General features: G+C 43.3%; 1 protein-coding gene across 2 annotated transcripts in view; it reads left to right on the top strand.

The window, feature by feature from the left end:
- Positions 1–22,964, top strand: part of CACNB3 (calcium voltage-gated channel auxiliary subunit beta 3) — a 50,347-nt gene extending 27,383 nt beyond the window's left edge. For both annotated transcript variants that reach the window (XM_070937862.1, XM_070937861.1), the window contains 9 exons: positions 20–72; positions 1,107–1,126; positions 1,634–1,714; positions 1,857–1,915; positions 2,479–2,588; positions 11,941–12,092; positions 13,800–13,895; positions 16,837–16,995; positions 18,700–22,964. In XM_070937862.1, coding sequence (XP_070793963.1) covers positions 20–72; positions 1,107–1,126; positions 1,634–1,714; positions 1,857–1,915; positions 2,479–2,588; positions 11,941–12,092; positions 13,800–13,895; positions 16,837–16,995; positions 18,700–19,014 — 1,045 coding nt within the window. In that variant the 3' untranslated portion in view covers positions 19,015–22,964. The remainder of the gene's footprint in view (positions 1–19; positions 73–1,106; positions 1,127–1,633; positions 1,715–1,856; positions 1,916–2,478; positions 2,589–11,940; positions 12,093–13,799; positions 13,896–16,836; positions 16,996–18,699) is intronic.
- The last annotated feature ends 215 nt before the right edge of the window (positions 22,965–23,179 follow it).

Below are 23,179 nucleotides of genomic sequence, written 5' to 3'. Positions count from 1 at the left end.
TTTCCTCTCCTACCACTAGGCAATCTGGGAATCCTGCTGCCAGCAACAGGCGATCGCCTCCCCCATCATTAGGTAAAGACATAAATAGAACTAACTTCTACATATTTCTGCTGATTTTTTTTTTATTTTTCATTTTTTTTAACTTGAGAAAAAGTGTGTGTCGAATCACACTGCATATCATTATTTTGAAAAATCCCAACCGGTTAGAGTTGGAACTGACCCACCTTGCGTGTTTCATCTGTGCACTGGAAATAGGCAGGGGGTAATGAAAAAAGGGGGAACAGCTATTAAAGGAAGGAGGGTTCACCAGGTGTGAGATGAATGTTGTCTGGATTCTCAGAAAGAAATGTGTGGTGTGAAGTTGGTAACACCTTTTAGGAGTAAGGCAGATGCTAAACGAAATCTTCAGTAGCTAAGAGCCTTTTCCCATAATTAGCAAAATTAAAAAAAATGGTAGCAGCTAATTTAAATAGTGCAGAAAATGGGATATCGTAGTCATTAGATTTTGCTTACCTTGGCTAGTCTCAGATATATAACATTTTCAGTGAAGTTCTAAGTGCAAACAATGACTTCCAATTTTGTAAATTAAATACAGGTAGTCCTCGATTTACAATAGTTCATTTAGTGACCGTTCAAAGTTACAACAGCATTGAAAAAAGAGACTTATGACAATTTTTCACACTTATGACCATTGTAGCATTTCTATGGTCACATGATCGAAGTTCAGATGCTTGGCAACTGACTCATATTTATGGCGGTTGCGGGGTCACCTTTTGCAAGCTTTTGACAAGCAATGGGGATGTCAGATTCACTTAACAACCGTGGCAAGAAAAGTCGTAAAATGGGGCAAAACTCACTTAACAAATGTCTCACTTAACAACAGAAATTTGGGGCTCAATTGTGGTTGTAAGTCAAGGACTACCTGTATGTGTGTGTACATGTCCTGCTGCATTTGGGAAATATAATGTCAAGTATTTTCTGGGAGAAGCCTCCTTGTCCTGTTGCAATCCCAGGAGATCAAATCTCCACCCCTGCAGAACGCCAGTCCTTCACATAGTTTTTCTCTTGCTAGTTCATGACTATCTTTTTTTTTCTCTTCCAACAAGCCAAGCAGAAGCAAAAGCAGGTAAGGCCTTAACGCTGGGGTGCCTTTCTTGGATGCTACTCCCTTTCTCTTCCAGACAGTTCCCAAGAAAAAGGCAGGATGAATTCTGAGGCTGTCTTGTCTAACTTCATATTTGAGCAGGACAAATCTGGATGCTAGGACAAATCTGAGAGCCGAGCTTCCTGGAGTCAAAATAACTGTTCAGGAATGGTGGAGTTTCCTCTATCACAGGACTTTCAAAAGGCAGAGTGGGGCTGGAGTCTATTTGTCTTACAGAAAACCTGAAGCCTCCCCAAACTGGGGTGTGATATTGTAGCAAAAGCAAAACAAAATGGATCCCAGGGGAGGTGGGGGGGGTGATCCTGATGTTTGGGTCATATGTGTAAAGTATTTGGTGAAATATGAGGCTTGGAGAAACCCCTCTCTGCCTTTACCACTTCCCTTTTTTTCTCCTTACGATTAGCAGCAGACTTTTAGCTGCGGGATAGGGGAGAAGCCACTTCCTGTGACACACTGTCCTTTTTATAGACAGAGCACATCCCTCCATATGATGTGGTTCCTTCCATGCGGCCAGTGGTGCTGGTGGGACCCTCACTGAAAGGATATGAGGTATGGGGATGGGCAAGGGGATGAAATTCGCCCCTATATTCTCTCCTAAACCCACACCAGATATGCTAGTGCTGACTGTGGCTGTCAGCTAACTAGTGTTTTTGCTCACCTCTCAAATCACCTCTCCTTCTCTTTCCTCCAGGTGACGGACATGATGCAGAAAGCTCTTTTTGATTTCTTGAAGCACAGATTTGATGGCAGGTGAGGCATTAAAACAACACACACCTTTCTCTTCCTCCTCTCCAACCTCCCAACTATGTCGGCTGGCGACACCCAGGGGGAGAGCCTTCTTTGTGGGAGCTCCTGCCCTTTGGAACGAACTGCCCCCGGAAATACGCACAATCTCTGACCTCCGAGTTCTTCGCTGTGCCCTCAAGACCCTGCTCTTCCGACAGGCAGGGCTATCTTTGTAAAGGAGTTTTAAATTCGGAGTTTTAAATTTTTGGGTTTTTAACGAATCTTGGCCGTAAATGTAATAATTTTAATAATTTTTAAATTTAATTGGGATTTGTATTGTGTTTTTTACTTGGCTGTGCGCCGCCCTGAGTCCTTTGGGAGAGGGGCGGTATAGAAATAAAATTATCTATCTATCTATCTCCCGCCCACCATCTCCTAAAGCAGAGGTGGGGAACTATGGCCCCTCTCTGACCTATGGACTTCAACTCCCAGAATTCTAGGAGTTGAAGTCCACAAGTCTTCAAGAAAGGGCCATCATTCCCCACTGCTGTCCTAAGGGCATTTAGCAGAGCCATCCTATCTTTCAGAATCTCCATCACGCGTGTTACGGCAGACCTGTCCCTGGCCAAGCGCTCGGTGCTCAACAATCCTGGGAAACGGGCCATCATTGAGCGATCTACAACCCGGTCTAGTATCGGTGAGTCCTAAATAATTGGAGTCAGCCTAGCCCCTGATTCGTTTCCAAAAGAACCTCAGTTTGGAAGGTGTCTTTGCCACCTAGAAGCTTGATATCTTCAGGGATCGACACAATCTTTTTAAAATGGTGCCTACTATTGTTTTATAAACAACTGTACAGAGATCTTTGAACCTGGAGTCAGCTGTGAAATAGGTCTGGAAATTTGCATCTTATAAAAAATATAGGCAAGCAACATTCTTTTTTCTAAATCATTTTTGGGTTCAACTTCAGAGTTTTATAATCCACCTGAGACCTTATTAAAGAAATTCCAAACTGAAGCAGTTCAAAAGTGTCAACGTGTTTATGAAAAATTAGCAATAATATAGAAGTAGTTTTATAACCATCACACCTTGAAAGGCAAGGGAAATCCCTCTTTCTCATTTTTATTGTTGCTGCAACTATTTCATTGGTTAGTTGTGTGGAACCAGAGTAACACTTTCAAATCTCCTGGGCAGAAATCTGTCCTCTTCTGCTCCTTTGGTATATCTCTTGTTGCTCAGGCAACTATTCCTAAAACGATATTTCCCATCTCATTCTTGTCATTTCAGCACAAGTATTTATTGAATGGTTTATATTAGGGGTATCAGTGGTGGGTTTCAAATTTTTTTACTACCGGTTCTGTGGGTGTGACATGGCTTGGTGGGCGTGGTTTGGTGGGCGTGGCAGGGGAAGGATACTGTAAAATCTCCATTCCCACCCCACTCCAGGGGAAGGTTACTGCAAAATCCCCATTTCCTCCCGATCAGCTGTGACTTGGGAAGCAGAGAATAGATGGGGGTGGGGCCAGTCAGAATTTTTACTATCAGTTCTCCGAACTACTCAACATTTCTGCTACCGGTTCTCCAGAACTGGTCAGAACCTACTGAAACCCACCTCTGATCTGCAACCTTAAACACTCAAAGAGCCATTTGGACCCATTTCCCACAGAAAACACTGGGAGCCACAAAACCTGGCTGGGCGTCAACATCACTCCCACCCAGTCATATGACACCCTCCCAGCCATGCCTACCTGGGTTTTGTGGCTCTCGGTGTTTTCTGTGGGAAATGGGTCTCTCTGTCTCTCTCTCCCTCTTTCGTTTTTCTCTTTTTCCTCTCCCTCTCCCCCTCCCCCTCCCTCTCCCTCTCTTTCTTTCTTTTCTTTCTTTCCTTTCTCTCTCCTTCTTTCTCATTTCCCTCTTTTCCCTCTCATTCCCCCCTTCTCTCTCTCTCATTTGATTTTTTTCTTTTTCCTCTGTTTCATTCTCTCTCTCCATCATTTTCTCATTCCTCTCTCTCTCTTTTTCATCTTTTCTCTCTCTCTCTGTGTGTTCCTTCTTGAACCATTTCCAAAAACAGGCGAGGGTTGGGTGTTTTTTTTTTTTTTTGCTGATGTTCTTTCTTTTTCTTTGGGTGCTTTTTACCATATGATTTCAGGTTCCCAGATAAATGAAGCTCTTTTGTCCCCCTCCTGTGGCTCCCTGTCGGCTGGTTGGCCTTCTCCTCGCCCTCCCAGTCACTCCTCGCATGGCCTGAGAAGGTAAGGGTGACAGCAGGGATGGAGACTCGCTCCATATTCCAGAGCAGGAGGGAAACGCCCCTGTACTTGCCTCTCATCTCGCGGGCGCTTCTTCCAGTGCTTCTTGGTGCTACGTGCACCTTGGTCACTTGGGGAGATGCGTTACTTTCTCTCCGCCCTGAGACACTGGCCCGACCCAGCTGCAGCCAATGCTCTGCTTTGTAATGGGCTCCAGGAGGAGGAGGGGACGCTGTCTCCCCCATTGTGAAGCATGCTAAATTTAAGTCTGCTGCGCAAGGCGCTGCAAGAGCAGCGAGCAGGCCATGGAGGCAGCGAGAGCAGTGGTGTCAGCCACAGCCGGGCTGGGCCAGTGCTCCAGACTTGCAACTTGCTCTCACCACCTCCATGGCCTGCTCGCTGCTCACGCAGTGCCTTGCGCAGCACACTTAAATTTAGCACACTTCACAATGGCCAGAAGAAGTGCCTGCGAGATGAGAGGCAAGTACAGGGGCACTTCCCTCCCACCCTTACCTTCTCAGGCCATGCAAGGAGTGACTGGGAGGGCAAGAGGTGGGGGCAGCCAGCCAGCAGGGAGCCACAGCAGGGGGACGAATGAGCCGCATGTGGCTTGGGAGCTCACTTTGCCGACACCTGGTTTATACAAACCATTTTCCCTATGTTTCAGGAAAGGCATGGAGGAACCATTTCATATTGACTGTAATGTAAAGGGTGTTTATTGGAGTTTAAAGGCACATAGCTCAAAATAGGCATGAGTAGGAGGAAATGGGGGTATTGCTAAGTGAGTATAAATAGAGGAAGAGGAGGGAGGGAAGATTCAGGGGCAAGGCCAATACTAAAATATTGTAATTTGAATCATCAGTAGGGGTTTAGGACCAAATGACATTGTAACACCTAATCTTAAACAATGAGCCATGCATTTAACATCGCTGTTGTGGGGAATGACAATGTCATTTGAGCTGTTGAATTGTGCAAATTGTGCAAATTTTTCCCACTCTGCTACCATCCCAAATAAAAATAATCTCAAAGCTGCTCCTATTGGAGATTCATGAAAACCTACCAGTTCAGTAAGAATTGTTAGTTATTGTCAAGAACCCTCATCAAAATATTAGCGTGTGCTAGCCATTAATATATGTAGCAACTTGTTTTCAACACACACACACACACACACACACACACACACACACACACACTATGGAATCCCTTCTCTGTGTGAGGCACTCTGTTGATGGTATTTTTGCAAAATATAGGAGCTGCAAGTCATTAATATAGTGTTGCTCTTGTTATGAAGAAAACAAGAGGATGAGGCCTGTGCTAATAGATAGCAAGCAAAATATAGGTGAAGTAGTATTGCACAGGTCACATATTTTACAACCCAGGGCACTGCAGTTGAAGATTCAAATTGCTGCAGTGTTTTAGTAATTCTGAAGTCTGTTCGTCCTCTCTTGGCATGCTGATCTGTGCAGAAATTAAGTTTAAAATTGGCAATAATTCATTTAAAAATTTTTATGCATTTGCACATTGGAAATAGCTTTTAGCTTTTGAAGCACGTGACCTTAGAAATGTACCCAAAAGAACTACTTTAAAAGCAATCTGTGAGCAAAGTGGAAGATTGATGGAAAGCCTGTCTGGAGGATAAATGGGAATATATACCACGGCCCTGGTGAATGACTTAGATGTCATAGTAAGGGAATAAAATATTTGTAGACACTAATACCTTTTTAAAGATGCAGCTACTACCCCAGATTAAGGCAAGTTACAGTACTAGTATTATTGTTTATTAAATGCATGTGTGATCTAAAAACTCCTGCAATTTTTCCATGCCTCTTCACAGAATCAAACAATCTGTTCTAATATTTCTTGCTGATATCCATGAAGTTACAAATGTGGTGGGTGTGAGCAGCCCGTAGACCTATAGACCAAATGCAGCTCTTTTGAGGGCACATTTAAACTGCAAAATTATATTGGTGGGATTTTTAGCTTAAGTTTGAAAAAGAAGACATGAATAGAGAGCTTATAATCGCTTTCCCCTCCTCTTTCCTGATAGCCTCAGTGCTACATCTTCTGTAGCTCTTTCAAACCGGGGAAAAAAGTATGCAAATTTTTAGTTACAAAACAGTTATACTTCCCTAACATATGGGCATGGATTTCCACTGGTTGAAGCAGAAGGCTGTGACATGGCTACGAGTGAGAAAAGTTGGAAAATTGTAGAGATTTTACTTTCATTTGACATTGCATAGCAAACATGGATCAGATAACCTGATCTCTCTTAAACAGCTGTCTAATCATTCTCCTTGAATATACTTGCTAGCTCAAATTTCTCAATTTCTGCTGTAGTTAACACATTGTATTTATATTCCTTTTATGTTCCATCAGTGCAGTATTTCAAAAGCACTTTCTATGCATTTCCCCAAGCATTGACTCAAGAACAGCGATCCTCCCAAATTCCATCAACAATGTCGTTTATGCATGCTTATTCAAAAATAAGTCCTACTGAGTATTTTTCACACTATAAGATGCACCTGACCATAAGACGCATCTAGGTTTAGAGGAGGAAAAAAGAAAAAAATATGAATGTGGAGCGCAGTCTCACTGTGAATATGGAGCGCCGAATAATGAGCCGTAGTGTATGAGGGCAGGAGGCGGAGCCTGAGAGGACCACAGATAGGTGTCCTCTCATGTGCCAGCTCTGCCTATTGACTCCTGCACTGTGGAAAAGAGACACAAGAGGCGGGGTTCAGCACTGTGAAAGGACCCTGCTGCCATGGCCAGACTACTATTCACCATATTCGCTCCATAAGATGCACAGACATTTCCACCCACTTTTTTGGGGGGAGGGAAGTGTGTCTTATAGAGCAAAAAATACAGTAACTCTGAAATACGCACAAAACCAACCTCTGGAAATATCCAATGACATCCCTTAAGCCAGGTGCTGAAAGTTTATGAGTTGTTTCAGCACCTTGCCTTGTTGAGTTGCTTGCTAACACTGGGACAAAATAACCTGCCAATGTATGAATATTCTGCATTCAAAAAGTTTCAGCATGTTTGTTTTGCTGTAAGCTTGCAATCACTGTATTATATGGGCCACCATTTATAGTACTGTAATACTAATATCCAAATTGCAAATTAGTTGCTTATGAAAAATTGGTTGGTTACCTCTTGCTACTTTACCACTTTTGGAAAAATTAATAAATAGAAAGTTTTTAGATGGGTGTAATAGATTCCAAGAATTACTTAAAAGATAAGCCTATTTTTAGAATCAACAAATGATATTGTTTTCAGGCAGTGGTTCTCAAAGTGCAGATCCTTTCAGGGAGTCCACAAAGTTAAATCAATAAATATTTTAAACTTTCTCAATTTTAATTTCTGAAAATTAAATATTGATCAGTAAATATTGATAAATATAACCCACATAAATCAAAGTTCTTTAGGGTCCTCAATAAGTTTTAAGAATGGAAAGGGTTCCTGTGACCAAAATATTTGAGAAACCCTGTTGTAACATTAGCCTTGGTAGATGGCAACATCTGGTTGACCTTTCTTGAGAACTGGTAGCAGAAATTTTGAGTAGTTCGGAGAACCGGCAAATACCACCTCTGGCTGGTCCCAGAGTGGGGTGGGAATGGAGATTTTGCAATATCCTTCCCCTGGAGGGGGATGGGAATGGAGATTTTGCAGTATTCTTCCCCTGGAGGGGGGTGGGAATGGAGATTTTGCAGTATCCTTCCCCTTCCACACCCACCAAGCCACGCCCACCAAGCCACATCGACAGAACCAGTAGTAAAAATATATGGATTTCACCACTGGTTGAGCTTCACCTGACAGCATCTTTTTAATGTAGACTGAAAGCACTTCCTACACAACCACTCTTCCCTGCTGCTGTATTCTGTATCATTGTGTGAACATTCCCTTGCCTGCTTTCTGGGAAAGGGAAATGGCTTTTCCTGTTGACCAATAAAGAAAAGGGGGGGGCGGAAAGAAAGGGACCAATAAAGAAAAGAAGGGGAAAGGACTGCCTTCTACCGCATCGCTCCCAACGACCAGTAAGATCCCACAGAGTTGGTCTCCTCCGGGTCCCGTCAGCTAAGCAATGTCGGCTGGCGGGCCCGTGGGGGAGGGCCTTCTCTGTGGCTGCCCTGGCTCTCTGGAACCAATTACCTCCTGAGGTCCAGAGCGCCCCCACCCTATTGGCCTTCCGGAAAGCGGTGAAGACCTGGCTTTTCCGGCAGGCCTGGGGCCATTGATCTCGCTGCTGCAATCTTGCGAGACCCGGCCATGAATGGAGTGTATGGGTTTTTAATGTTTTTTTTAAAACAACTTTTATTGTATATTGTTCACATTATTTTTTGTTGTAAGCCGCCCAGAGTCCCCAGGGAGTTGGGCGGCATAGAAATGCGACAAATAAATAAATAAAAAATAAAAAATACTGGTATTCCATCCAATGCCCAATCTCCTCAGTTCGTTCCCCCCCTCCCTCCTGTGAGGAGAAAATGCAGGGAAACAACAAAGTCACTTTTCCAAGCATTCTTGAAAGGGGTCAGAAGGAGAAACCACGATTCCTTTCAGATGAATGGAGGCAAATCTCGGGAGACAGAATGAAAAAGGAAGGAACTTTCCTTCAGAGCTCAGGAGAAGATACTGCAAAATGTTTCTCGAAGCATTTCCCCTGGAGAAAGAGGCAAACAAGTTCAGCCTCTGAAGCGCCCCCACCCCCATCCCAGAAGCCCTATGGAGATGCAGTGAGTTGGCACCAGGATCTCCAATTGGCACTTCCTCAGTGTGTGGAAATGGCTCAAGATAAAATTAAACTCATTGATCAGTTGTGAACTATTTTAGGAAAGCATCAATTCTATAACTAAATTCAGCTCTCTGAATAAAATATATGTTTGTTGTAATGTCCTTAATTTCACTTGGGTTAGTTCTCAAGAATCAGAGAGGGCAAAACCTTGTCTGTCACTTGAAATGGCTCTTTCATTCCTTGAGCTTTTCTCTTGAAAGTTAACTCAATTTTCTGCTTAAATCTTCCTTCTGATTGAGAACGAGGAGGCAAGTCAAGACATCATTGTTACCTTTCCTGAAAGTGACTTCTGCTGACTCTTTGCCCAAAAGTTCTTCTGAGGAACCACCTCCAGAAAACTTCTTTCTGGGGTAACTCTTGCAGCTTTTACTCTGGGAGATCACAGTTAGTTTTCAGCCTTTTCCTATACTTTGTTAAATACTATCTCTGCAGACATGCTACTCCATGTGTAAACCCAGAATGGTTTCAAGTTATTCCTTTTAAAACAGGTAGTCCTTGACCTACAACCACAATTGAGCCCAAAAGCTAAGCAAAAGTTTTATTTTCTTGTCCGAGTTGATAAGTGAGTTCTGCGCTGTCAAGTTAGAAATAGGATTGTTGAGTGAATTTGGCTTCCCCATTGACTTTGCTTGTCAGAAGGTTGCAAAAAATGGATATGTGACTTCGGGGACCCTGCAATTGTCATAAATACATGCCAGTTGCCAAGTGTCTAGATTTTGACCATGGGGATGCTGCAATGGTCATTAGTGTGAAAAATGGTCATACGTCACATTTTTCAGCGCCGTTGTAACTTCGAACGGTCACTAAATGAATGGTTGTAAGTCATATAAGTGCTACCTGCACTATACTTGATAGGCTACTTCTCCACGAAGGGACATGAAAACTGGATTTGTTAAACATGAATTATTGAATAAATAAATTATTCAATAAATAAAATACATTCAATGCACTAAGCAATTAACAGTACCCGGATTTAGATACCACATTACGCCTAGCCCAAACAAACTACATTATAACTTAGTCTGATGTGTGAACTCACTCACTCATAGTTTTATAATTTCTGCCTGTTCAGTGAGTGGCCTCTGTCTTGGAACCAGTTCAAGTTGATTGTAAATTCTTAACTGATTTGTTTAACCAGGAATTTTGATTGGGTTTAATTTATAACCTTTAAAGATGCAATTTTGAGTTACTAGGAAGCAGCAGCACCAGTAATGGAATTTGGCAAATGGTCAGCAACAGGCCTGTATCATAAAGTGTCTTATTGGTAATCCTATCTGCCTTTCCCAGATAATATTATCATATTAGTCAAAATAAATTTATGAGCCATGTAATCAGCTTTTACTTCAGAATCGGTAAGTGATTAAAAATTCCTATTATGTGCCTTTAACCTTTCCTTGTGACTCAGAGATATTCATTAGATTCATCTGATATTAGATTTAAATGGGAATTTAAGCTCCTGACAATCCTTACCGTAAAATCAATTTTTCACAAAAGGAGAAAAGAAAAAAAAAAAAAGATGGGAAGGGTGGAACAGAAAAGAAAGCAAACTTGAACACAAATTCTTAGCCATAAGGTTCTTATTCTGACCAGGTGGATCCAAACGGCTTAAGAGCCATGGGCAGGGGTGAGCTTCAAAAACTTTAGCAAGGGGTTCTCTGCCCAGTTGCTGGGTGGGCATGGCCATGGTGGGCGTGGCCTAGTCAGCATCCTGCACCATGGGGGGGAGGCGTTTTTGCCCTCTCTGGACTCTGGAGGCTTTCCTCGAGTCTCCAGGAGGGTGAAAACGGCCTCCCCAGGCTCTAGAGGCCTTCCCAAACTTCCGGTAGGCCCGTTTTTTGCCCTCCCTGAGCCTCCGCGCGCACCCTGCACTTACCTGCATCCAAAACGGGCCGCATGGGAACTCCTGGGAGGGGAGGGGAGGGGTGGGTAGGGCCAGCCAGGAATGGGATTTGGGAGTTCTCCGAACTGCACAGAATCTTAGCTAGAGGTTCTCCCGAACTCCTGCAAACCCCCAGCAGCCCATCCCTGCCCATGGGAGCCAATTTGGTGCACACCAGGGAGGGAGGGGATGGTTAATGAACAAGCAGGGAGCAAAGCCTGATGGGCTGGTTTCCCATTAAAGCCAAGGGAAGAGGCTTCTGCTATATGTTACCTCAGCATGGCAGCTTTTGTGATTGCAAGTGGGTGTCCCTCTTCGGGACTTCTCCTGGGGATGATGGTTTCCCAGTGTGTAGTAAAAGCCTTGTCTTTTACTACAGAAGAGGAAGACGAAGAGGAATATTGGAGGTGAGAAACGCAAGAGATACAAGTAGTCCTCAACTTACAACCATTTGTTTACCGTGGGTTCAACATTAACAACAGCACTCAAAATAGTGACTTATAATCAATCCTTACATTTACGATTATTGCAGCTTCTCCATGATTAAAATTTGGATGCTTGGCAACTGGCATGTATTTACAATGGTTGCGGCAGGGGTGAAATTCAACAGGTTCTGACAGGTTCTGGAGAACTGGTAGCGGAAATTTTGAGTAGTTCAGAAAACCGGCAAATACCACCTCTGGCTGGCCCCAGAGTGGGGTGGGAATGGAGATTTTGCAGTATCCTTCCCCTGCCATGCCCACCAAGCCACGCCCAGAGAACCAATAGGGAAAAATTTTGAATTTCAGCCCTGGGTTGCGGGGTCACATGATCACCATTTGCAACCTTCCCAGCTGGCTTCCGACAAGCAGAGTCAGTGGGAGAAGCCGAATTCATTGAACAACCCTGACATTCACTTAACAACTGCAGTGATTTGCTTAACACCCATGGGGAAAAAATTGCAAAATTGGCAAGACTCACTCATAACAATGGTGTTGCCGAGTAATGGAAATTCAAGCCCCAATTGTAAGTTATAAGTCAAGGATTAACTGTATCTGAGACGTACAGAGGGAAGGAAGCTGAGAAAATGGCATTTCCTCTTGGAGAGAAGGATGTCCAATTCACAGTCCTTCTGTTGCTTTTACAGCTGAAGTCCAGAGCGAGATTGAGCGGATCTTTGAATTGGCCAAGACCTTGCAACTGGTAGTGCTGGATGCAGACACCATCAACCACCCAGCCCAGCTGGCCAAAACCTCTCTGGCTCCCATCGTTGTCTATGTCAAAGTTTCTTCCCCAAAGGTGAGCTGGGAATAAGGGGGTTATGCCCAACCGGCAGCTTTGCTCCCATCCCAGAGGTGCTTTCCTGCTGCCTCCTTGTGGTGTTCCCTGGTGATGCTCCTGAGCTTACAAAACTCTAAGCCTTATTTATCTTTACAACAGGCCTCACAACAGGGAAACAAACAGTTGCCATCCAAATAAAGTTAGCAAGTCAGAACAATCTTTGAATACCACAGAGAGAGTCTCCTCCTCCTTCCTTCTCTGAATTTTGCCTTCCACTTCCATTCTCTGCTTTAAAAAAGACAAGACTCCAGGTGCATGTTCAATAGCAGATGGTGATGGAAAAATACTTAGTGCAGTCTTCAGGATTTTATGCTAAAGCTGCTTGTAACAGGGTGACCCGGATTGCCCTGCCGTTTTCTTTTTAAGGAAATTTGATGGGAAATGGTTGTTTTCCATGACCAGAGAAGAGGCAGAGCAATGCCAGCCTTGATCTCTGAGTGAATAGCCTGATAGCAATAGCAATTAGATTTATATACCGCTTCACAGTGCTTTACAGCCCTCTCTAAGCGGTTTACAGAGTCAGCATATTGCCCTCAACATTCTGGGTCCTCATTTTACCCACCTCGGAAGGATGGAAGGATGAGTCAACCTGGAGCCTGGTGAGATTTGAACTGCCAAATTGCAGGTAGCCGGCAGTCAGCAGAAGTAGCCTGCAGTACTGCACTCTTAACTACTGCACTACTGTAGTTCATAGTCCCAAAGGTGTTTTGTTTTTTTATAGGAAATCCAGTTGCCTTTTGGAAAAAACGCCTTTGGGATTACTAGTCTCTACATTTTGTAAAAAACACCTTTGTCACTATGATGACTTGGATGATTGAGAATCTCCATAGATATAGGGCCTGATAGGAGGGTGGGCTACTCTCATAACTAGTTGGTCTTCAAAGCTACCATATCAGAAGAAGAAGCCACATCATTCAAGAGAACACCCCTCTCTTCCTTAGGAAGTCCATATTCATTTCCAATGAGGCCAATCAACCTTTGGGTGACTATGGGCTATCTGTCGTAATTAGGAGCAGTTGTATCTACAATACACGAGGGAATGATTCAAAGGGGTCTGGACAAGAATTTTGCTTGAGGAACAAACTTTGGAGATGTGTCTTTGTTTTTCAAGTTATTTTAGCCAAATCATATCGGCTGCGTAACTGTTTTCACATGTCTCCTGCCTCAGAATAGCTGAAAACTGTAACACCAATATTGCATATATTTGTAGAGGGATATTTGACCTTCTGTGGACCAAGGAAAAGGGGCTAAGGGCCACATATGAGTTAGGCTGTAGCAGCATAGCTCAGCAGATCTGTAATTTTCTCAGTTGGCCAAGGCTGAGAAAAGGAACTGAATGTTTTTGAATGAATGTTCCTAGCCAGAAAGCCAAATTCATTCCTCGGCCACTGTCTTACTTATGTACAGCAATAGCTCTAGATCAGCTCTTCCCAATGGCTGTAGATCAGCTCCTCCCAACAACCTGCCAGATGTTGGGGTTAAGGAAACCCAAGGTAAGCAAGCCAAGACCGTTCTTGAGAGTTAATTAATCCACTTTCTTAAATTTGGGTAAGGGTGTTCTAGATGTATTCTAATTCTTAACCCAAATCTGTTGCTATAGTAGCTCTAGATTTCATGTGGCTACTTTGAACTCTTTGCCTGTATCTTCTCCTTTTTCTGTCGAAGGTGTTGCAACGCCTTATTAAATCCAGAGGGAAATCACAGGTGAAGCATCTCAACGTGCAAATGATGGCTGCTGACAAGCTTGTCCAGTGTCCTCCGGTGAGTCTTTTATGCGTAATGTTTTTGATTCATCTCCCATCTCCTCCTTGTCCTGGCTCTGCTTGTGTCCACTTTGGTGGCATGAGTAAAATAAATTTCTCTGGCTGCCCTTCTCTACTGATACCCTGCCCCTTTCTTAAAGAGACTGATAAAAAGTTACATTTTAGAATCAGTTTGTTTTTGGAGATACACAAATGGTTTTCCCACAAACCCCAACCAACACTAGTCTGATTTTCTATACAGGTAGCCCTCGACATACAACAGTTCATTTAGTGACCATTCAAAGTTACATCACTGACAAGTGACTTATGACCATTTTTCACACATACGACCATTGCAGTATCCCCATGGTCATATGATCAAAATTCAGACAGTTGGCGACCAAATCATATTTATGATGGTTGCTGTGTCCTGGGCAGGGGTGAAATGTAAAATTCATTACTACCGGTTCTGTGGGCGTGGCTTGGTGGGGGGGGGGGGGTAATGTGACTGGGTGGGCATGACCAACTTTTTTTTTTTTTTAACTTTTCAAAGCATTTTTTCTAATGCTTTGAAAAGCCTCTGCCAATCAGGAAACTCAGCTGGGATCGTCAGAGAGGCTTTTTTAAAAAATATCTCTCTGCCGATCAGGAAACTCAGCTGGGATTGTCAGAGACTTTTCAAAGCATTTTTTTTACCACCTCTTCGGCCAAAAGGTTGCAGAAAAAAATGCTTTGAAAAGCCTCTGACTATCCCAGCTGAGCCGCACGATCATCAGAGGCTTTTTTTTTTACTTTTAAAAGCATTTTTTTCTGGAATGGAGAAGATTGACTATATACAAAACAAATGTGGGACTAAAAAGTTGCAAATAGCTTATGAATGAAATATTTAGATGATTTTTCTTTTTACTTTGATATTTTGGTACCTATGGGGGAGTTAAAGGGGGAGTTAAGAGCTTATAGTTAGTTTGTTTATGTTAGATTATGTTTGTTAAATGCAATACCCTGTATTTTGCTCTGGGAAGTCGGGGGCGGGGGGAGAGGGAGAAGGGAATGGATGGGGGGAGGAGGGGGGGAATAAAAGCATTTTTTCATCGGAAGAGGTTGTAGAAAAAATGCTTTTAAAAGTAAAAAAAAAAAAAAGCCTCTGATGATCCTGCAGCTCAGCTGGGCATGGTGGGGGGGGCAGGGATTTTTGCTACCGGTTCTCCAAACCACCCGCTGGCATCGCTACCGGATCAAGCGATCTGGTCCGAACCGGGAGCATTTCACCCCTGGTCCAGGGGTCATGTGATCCCCTTTTGTGACCTTCTGACAAGCAAAGTCAGTGGGGAAGCCAGATTCATTTAACAACCGTGTGACTAACTTAACGACCGCAGTGATTCCGTGATAACAACTGTGGCAAGAAAGGTCATCAAATGGGGCAAAAACTCACTAAATCAATGTCTCACGTAGCAGCAGAAATTTTGGGCTCAATTGTGATCATAAGTCGAGGATTACCTGTACTTTGCAATGTCTAGCATCCATACAGGGAACATACGCAAGTTCTCAATTGATAGGTTTATTTATTCAGAAATCCAGGCTGTCCATGAAATTTGGGAAACCATTGAAGCATTAAATTTACAATGATAGTTCTGTACCTGTTTTAAGAGAGATGTCATTTTCCAGTACTTAATCATGCTCACTACTGAACACTGAATACTGAATACTGGATGTGGTGGCTCAGTGGCTAAGACGCTGAGCTTGTTGATCGAAAGGTTGGCAGTTCAGCATTTCGAATCCCTAGTGCCGCGTAATGGGGTGAGCTCCCGTTACTTGTCCCAGCTTCTGCCAACCTAGTAGTTTGAAAGCAGGTAAAAAATACAAGTAGAAAAATAGGGACCACCTTTGGTGGGAAGGTAACAGCGTTCCGTGCGCCTTTGGCATTTAGTCATGCCGGCCACATGACCACGGAGACGTCTTCGGACAGCGCTGGCTCTTCAGCTTTGAAACGGAGATGAGCACCACCCTCTAGAGTCGGGAACAATTAGTACATGTGTGTGCGAGCGGAACCTTTATCTTTATCTTACTGAACACTTGTATGATGCCTCAGCAGCTGTTGTCTCTGTTCCAGGCCTCCTTTGCCTGCCCCCTTAAAGATGCGTTGGACCAGAATTCCGATTCTTCCCCTGACATTGTTGTTCAGAGTTTGGGATGATGGGAACAGGAATACACAATGCAGGTTGTCTTCGACTTAGGACAGTAAATGGAGACTGTCTATTATCAATAAAGGAGAATATTTGTAGCTCAGGGTTGAAATGAGGGGTCCTTGATGCTCTCTGAGCTTGTGTGTTTTCTTACAGACTAGCTTGTTTTTTTGCAGTGACTAGCACTGAAGAAGTTCCCTTGTTAGGGTAATGAAACATCTGCAACAAAACAAGCAAACTCAGAGAGCACCAAGGACCCCTCCATGTCTATTATGATTGTAATAATGGTCATAAAGTAGGTTATTATGTGACGTCCTACAACCACTGTTACTTTACAGCGGTCGTGAAGCAAATCACCATATTCGTTAGGTAAATCTGCAGTTGTAAAGCAAAAGCTATAGTTGCTAAACGAATCCATTGTTCGCTCTGACCTGCTTTTGCTGAAAACTAGAAGTAAACGCTGGGTTTTGGCAAAAACCTAAAATTGCAGTCATATGACTACAGGATGCCGCAAACAGCTGTAAATGCAGGCCAATTGCCTGAAATGCGGTCATGTGACCGCAGGGGAGTGCAGCCATGAGAACTTCACCACCGGGTTGTAAGTACCTTTTGCAGGGAGGGGTGTGTATCTGTTGTAACTTTGAACAGTTGCCAAGTGACTGGTCTTAAGTTGAGGGCTAGCTGTACAAAGGCGGCAGCAAGGGCACATTGCCGTGCAGTTTATAGGTCTTACTCCTTCCTCTTCCTTATTATCTTTGCTGTTTGTTTTCCCCCAAGGAACTCTTTGATGTGATCTTAGATGAGAACCAGCTGGAGGATGCTTGTGAACATCTGGCTGAGTATTTGGAGGTATACTGGCGAGCAACCCACCACCCTGCACAAGGCCTTGGGAGCCAAAACCTCCTGACTCCTTCCACTGCCATTTCTGGCCTGCAGGTACGACAAATTGCCTTCTTGCCCCAACTGAAAAGGCTCTCTAGTACAACATCCAGTTTCTAGCAGTGACTGTGACAGATGTTTTGCAGTTCATTGGGGGACTCCAAAGGTAATAGGCTACCTTTGTTATCTCCAACCATTAGGAATTGCTATTATGCTATTATACTACATTCAGTTTTGGTCGTCACAATGTAAAAAAAAGATGTGGAGACTCTAGAAAGAGTGCAGAGAAGAACAAAAAAGGTGATTAGGGGACTGGAGGCTAAAACATATGAAGAATGGTTGCAGGAACTGGATATGTCTAGTTTAATGAAAAGAAGGACTAGGGGAGACATGATAGCAGTGTTCCAAAATCTCAGGGGCTGCCACAAAGAAGAGGGAGTCAAGCTATTCTCCAAAGCACCTGAGGGTAGCAATGGGTGGAAACTAATCAAGAAGAGAAGAAACCTAGAACTAAGGAGAAATTTCCTGACACTTAGAACAAGTAATCCATGGAACAACTTGCCTCCAGAAGTTGTGAATTCTACAACACTGGAAGTTTTTAAGAAGATGTTGGATAACCATTTACCTGAAGTGGTGTAGGGTTTCCTGTCTAAGCAGGGGATTGGACTAGAAGACTTCCAAGGTCCCTTCCAACTCTGTTATTCTATTCTATGTTGCCCCCAAACTAACCCTCAAATGGGGCAGTGAACCTTGGCCCCACCAGATATTGGACTTCAGATGCCATTAGCCATTTCCAGCATTGCCGGTGGTCATTCTTTGTGTCCAAAAATATTTTGACTGGCAGAGGTTTTCCGTTTTTGAGTTATTCTCTTAGAGAATCTTCAACCAGCTGCACCTCATTCCAAAAAGCTAACTTTGGGTGAAGATGAAGAGACCAGTATACAGGGTGTTCTGGACTTATGAGCGCATTTCGGACCAAAACTTCTGTTGCTAAACAAGGCGATTGTTAAATGATCATGTGACCAATTTTGATCATGGAGACACTGTAATGGTTGTAAGTGTGAGGATCAGTTGTAAGTCACTTTTTTAGCCCAATGGTAACTATGTAGTCACTAAATGAATGGTTGTAAATCAAGGACTACCTAAACAACTAAAAAAATCCAACAACATACAGCCTTATTTAACCCATGAAGAAATATAAGCAAATTTATTGTTTCTCCTAGCTGATTGATTTGATTAAAATGTTTGTCGGGAGATTAATTAGTACTGAAGCAAAGAATCAGTCCTAATCCAATTGAAATTTCTTGATCATAAATACTGTAATTGGAAACAGAATGTATGAACCGTAATCCTATCTGGTGCAAATCAATAAATTGCAGGGCACGGGTAGAACTTATTTCTGGTCCATTTCCAAGGTTTCAATATTTTTGGTGAAAGTATAAGTGCAATGAACAGTGCTGTAGATCAGGGGTGTGGAACGATGGCTCCTTTACGACCTGTGGACTTTGACTCCCAGAATTCCTGAGCCAGCATGGAATTCAGGAATTCTGAGTGTCGAAGTCCACAGGTCGTAAAGGGACCATCGTTCCCCACCCCTGCTGTAGATGAATTGGGGATCCTGAATCTACAGTAGTCATATGGAAGCTCTTGGATGGAGCAAATTAAAGGCTGAATTCCAACCCAGCTCTGGCTGTCATGTTGGGAGAGCCCCAGGCAGCGGAAGACTTGCTAACAACTTCCTCCTGCCCTTCCTTCCCGCAGAGCCAGGCCCCGATGGGCGAACAAGAGAGTGAGCGCTCCCCGGTGGAGCACGACAGCTTGATGCAATCTGACGAAGTGAGTGACGCCTCGCGCAAGACATGGACGGCGTCCTCTCAGCGCAGCTCTCGGCACCTGGAGGATGAATACTCCGACGCCTACACTGACCTGTACCAGCCTCACCGCAACCACAACAGTGGCCTCCGCAGCACCAACGGCCATGACTCGCAGGACCGTCTTCTGGAGCGCGACTCTGAGCACAATCACAATGACAGGAACTGGCAACGCAACCGGCCCTGGGCCAAAGATAGTTATTGAAACTTCTTGGCCAGGCCTCCAGGGACACAAGACACGGCTGCTACTGTCTTTGCCATCTCCCAAACTGAGTTAATTGCCTGATCTCAAGCCTTTGTCTCTTTCCCTTTGTAGCTGAGCCCCACAGAGTGCAGGTCCTGCCCCAGTACACAGGTGCTATCTAAGGAAGCCCAGACATAGCCATGGCTGCCTAAAAGAGGTTGGATGATTTGTCTGGCCCTCCTTCACTTTAGATTATGTAGGCCATCTTTGCAGGGTAAACTTCACATCCCAGTTCCGTTTTGGGAGGGGTGGGGAGGCTAGGAGCTGGATTGGGCTTCTGCATCTCAGAGGAAGAAAATTTTTCCAAGAGAGAAGCTGGTTGTAGCTCCATTTTTAACTGAGCAGATCAGAGCTGAAGATTACAAGGGAGAAAGTAAGCCAGGCATGTAGAGACCTTAGGATGAGTTTACTTCTTCCAAGCGGGAGACCCAGAGCCTCACTTTTTGCCTTGCTGTAAGGTTAGACCTGTGTGCACATGTCCCAAGATCTGTCCGGAAATTGAGATTGGTGTAGATAACCAAGATTGCTAATTATAAGAGTGATGCACTCTAGAAATTGATATGAACAGCCAATACTGATTCAATTACAGGGCGTGATCTTCACGGCATTGGCAGCCATTTTGTGCAAATGCTTTGGTGAATCATGTGCAATAAGCAGCAGGTGACACTGAGACACAATATTTCAGCCTGCACAGAAAAAATAATACATCAGGAAAAAAGGTAGAACTAAAATGCTCCCTGACATTGAATGTTCTGCATTCGGGGGATTTAGTTTCATTTAAAGTCGAGATGATGAAAGATCATTCAACTATGGCAGGATGATCTAAGAGATTATCGATAAATTATCTGCTGCTAATTTGGATATAATCCAAATATCATAAGGCCAAAAGATATCTATGTAGCGGTGGCTTTTCTACAAGAATATATAAATGTTCATGACTATCACTGAGAGGGCTACATAGCTTCCATCATCTGTTGCCCTTGCAATTATTGATTAGATGGGTAGGGCCAGATACAAAAGAAAAAAAAATTGCTTCAGATTTACCCAAGATTTTCTTAGTTTTCATATTCTTTTATGTAATTCCCATGACCTTGAAGCGAGTTATTGATTCTAAGGAAGCTGAGATGCAAACTGTACTGTGCACTACTAGCACATGTAAAGCAAAGCCTCAAGGATCATTTGGTAGAGTAGCAGCAGGAGAGAGGTTTAACCCTTTCCATCCTAGCTCCAAAGTATTCTGTGTCCAACATATCCCAGCCAACTGGCTGCCTTTTCTAGATGGAGTTGTAGATTCAAAAGTGGGGGGGGGGAGTCTTCAGCAGAGAAAGTTATTTTGCACAAAAAATAGCCGGTGGAGAAAGGTTTAATTAGGCCTTTCCTGACTCTTGCTGGCCGTCTATTCCAAATCTATTTCATCCCCAATAGAGTGAAAGCCTTGAAACCCTTATTTCCTTGGAACCCCACAACCCCAACGCTCAGTCTTGTTCCTCTTGTCCTGCTAGGTCATCCTCCTGCACAGTCACTTCTGTTAGAGGACTAGTGGGAAGACATTTTTTAAAGCCACAGTATGAGATGCTTGAGTCTGTATCCTCCTCACTTGCTCCAAAATTCCTTGCTAATTGCATGCAACCTTGATCTTCCACATTCCACTTGTGTTGCGGGAAGTGGGAGGAAGATGAAGTGCCGAGTAATCGGTGCGTCCTGCTCTTTCATGGTGACTCCTACCCTCAGCACTTTGGGGCTTCCATCTTGTGGAAGTGGCCCAGGGCTATAGACATCCTACTTCCTGCTTTTTCTAATGCGCAAACCCTGCTCTTCCATTCTCCCTCTTCCATTCTCGGGGCAGTGGGTGGCAGTCCCTTCTTTTCAAAAGCACGTACAGCTACCAGAAATCAGCCTGTAAATATTGCCCACTAGCATTGGGAGTTGTGTTGAGTGTCTGTTGTATCCCTGGATGGTCCAGAGCCGAAGGGGAAATGCTCTTCCCCAATTTTGTGGCTTAGGTGGCTTGAGGACAGGGAAATGTTTCTATCCCTGCGGTAGTGGTTGTTTGATGGGCTGCTGCAACAGCTTTGTTACTCTTCTTTTGTAGAGAGCACTTATTTCCCCCAAAACTTGTAAGCCTGTTTGAAACAACAAGCATTTGCTATTTATAACATGTGGCTGAGTGGTTGTTATTTTGAGTACAGCTGCGAGGACATTGGAATGGAGGGTTTGAAGGACAGAATTCAAGATGGTGTTTTTGGCTGGTGTTCATAACACTCTTCCCTGATGCAACACTAAATCCAGCGTGATTCTTGAGCCAAAGATTGGGATGAAGAGATATCCCATGACCTGACTGTTCAGAATTGATCTATCACAATTTTCAATTGGTTCTAGAGCTACTCTCTTCTGAGGTAGGAGTAAAGCTTAGACTCCTCTAATTTGTAGGACCTTAGGCTACAGTTGCCAGAGTTCCTTGGGGAAAATATATGGCAATTATATGGGATACATAAGCCACACATTAGCAGTATAATTAATTGTCTCAAGAGTTCAGGCACAAGCAGCTTTCATGTTAAAGCGGCAAAGGTTCAAATACAGTAGCCAGAATAAACAAGGCCCTCTTAGTTCAAATGGCATTTGTGCAAAGGAAAGTAAAAAGCAGGGAGGTCAATGAATGGGTTGCAATCAAGTTCTTGATTGATTTACCCATCAATTGCATTCAACCTAGGAAAGGTGCGGATTGAGTGGCATCTAACCTTCCTCAGATAATAACCGAAACACTGAAATTGCCTTTTAATTAAAATGTCAGAAGTCTGCCTATTAACCGATACTCACGTAAATGCACGTTAACACACCATTTAAGTAGCATTTCTGCTTGCTCCCTATCCATCAATTCTGACTTTCAGATATATTAGAACAAACCTAGCCTAGCATCAATCTTTCCCTAGCTGTCCATCAGAGGGCTTCTCATACCCATTCACAAAATGCATTTTGATGATTCTCACTTTGAAAATTATTGTTTTGAGGAGTGGGTACCTATAGAATGGCTCACTGTTTCTGGCTTTCAAGAAATGTTTAAAAAAGGCTATGGTCTGGAAATCTATCTTGTCCCAATACAAGTTAAGTCTGTAAAGCCATACTTTTGCAGAAATTTCAAATTTGGTTAAAATTTGTGTGTGTGTGTATGAATTGCCTTTAAAGTACAAACCTAAACAACAGTATTTAGTAGAACCCATCAGTTGCAACAAGCTCATTTTAGACTGTACTGTTGCTTAACAAATATCTCCTCTTTGCCATCATCCTATTCTAGTTCTAGTCCTGCCATAGCCATGGAAGCCAATTGGGTGATCTTGGGACAGTCATTGTCTCTCAACCCAACCCACCTCACAGGGTTGTTGTTGTGGGGAAAATAGGAGGAAGGTGTGTTGAAGATGTTTGCCGTCTTTGAGTTATTTGTAAAAATAATAAAGATGGGATATAACCAACTAAATCAATAATATTGGGGATGAAAATTGAGAACAATCACGTTCATAAGCATAGACGTTTATGTTATCAGGTTTTGCAATTTTGCATAGTTTGAGATTCGGTGCCAGCTTTTTCCAGACGTTTCTCAAGCTTGTGCTATTGAGTTCATGAACAGCCAGGAATATCACCTTAAGAGCATGAAAGTGTATATAAACAGGGGGCTCTATAGTAGCACTAATATAACTTATGGCACAATTGAAAACCTTCACCCTCAAACTCCTGGTATAGTAGTAACAATACTTTGTTGTAATAATGCAACGTTTTGTAAACAAAAGAGAACCCAACATTTGTCTCAATTGCTGGCTCTTTTTCCTGAGACTTTTGAAACTTTTGCACATGGTTATCACTGTTAATCATTAAATGAGAATTGGTCAAAGGAATTCCCCCTCCCCCGCCCTCCCAAATTCAACTTACAACCTACCTCAGAAGAAAACTATAGCAACTACTGCAGAGGAAATTATTGGCTTTTCAGGAAACAAAGACCTTCCTTTCCTTGATTTCCCCAGATTTCTCAATTTAAGTATTATTTTGCTACAAGCAATGCTGCTGTTTCCCATTCACATATAATGTAAAATAGCACAGCATTAAGCCACCAACTTATTATTTCTAATTGGTAGTC

This window comes from Pituophis catenifer, unplaced genomic scaffold, assembly GCF_029215685.1.
Source record: "Pituophis catenifer annectens isolate HBS135680 unplaced genomic scaffold, rPitCat1.0.hap2 SCAF_2, whole genome shotgun sequence".
Classification (NCBI taxonomy): domain Eukaryota; kingdom Metazoa; phylum Chordata; class Lepidosauria; order Squamata; family Colubridae; genus Pituophis; species Pituophis catenifer.
The sequence above is the reverse complement of the archived record's forward strand: the minus strand, read 5'-3'. Positions and strand labels throughout refer to the sequence as shown.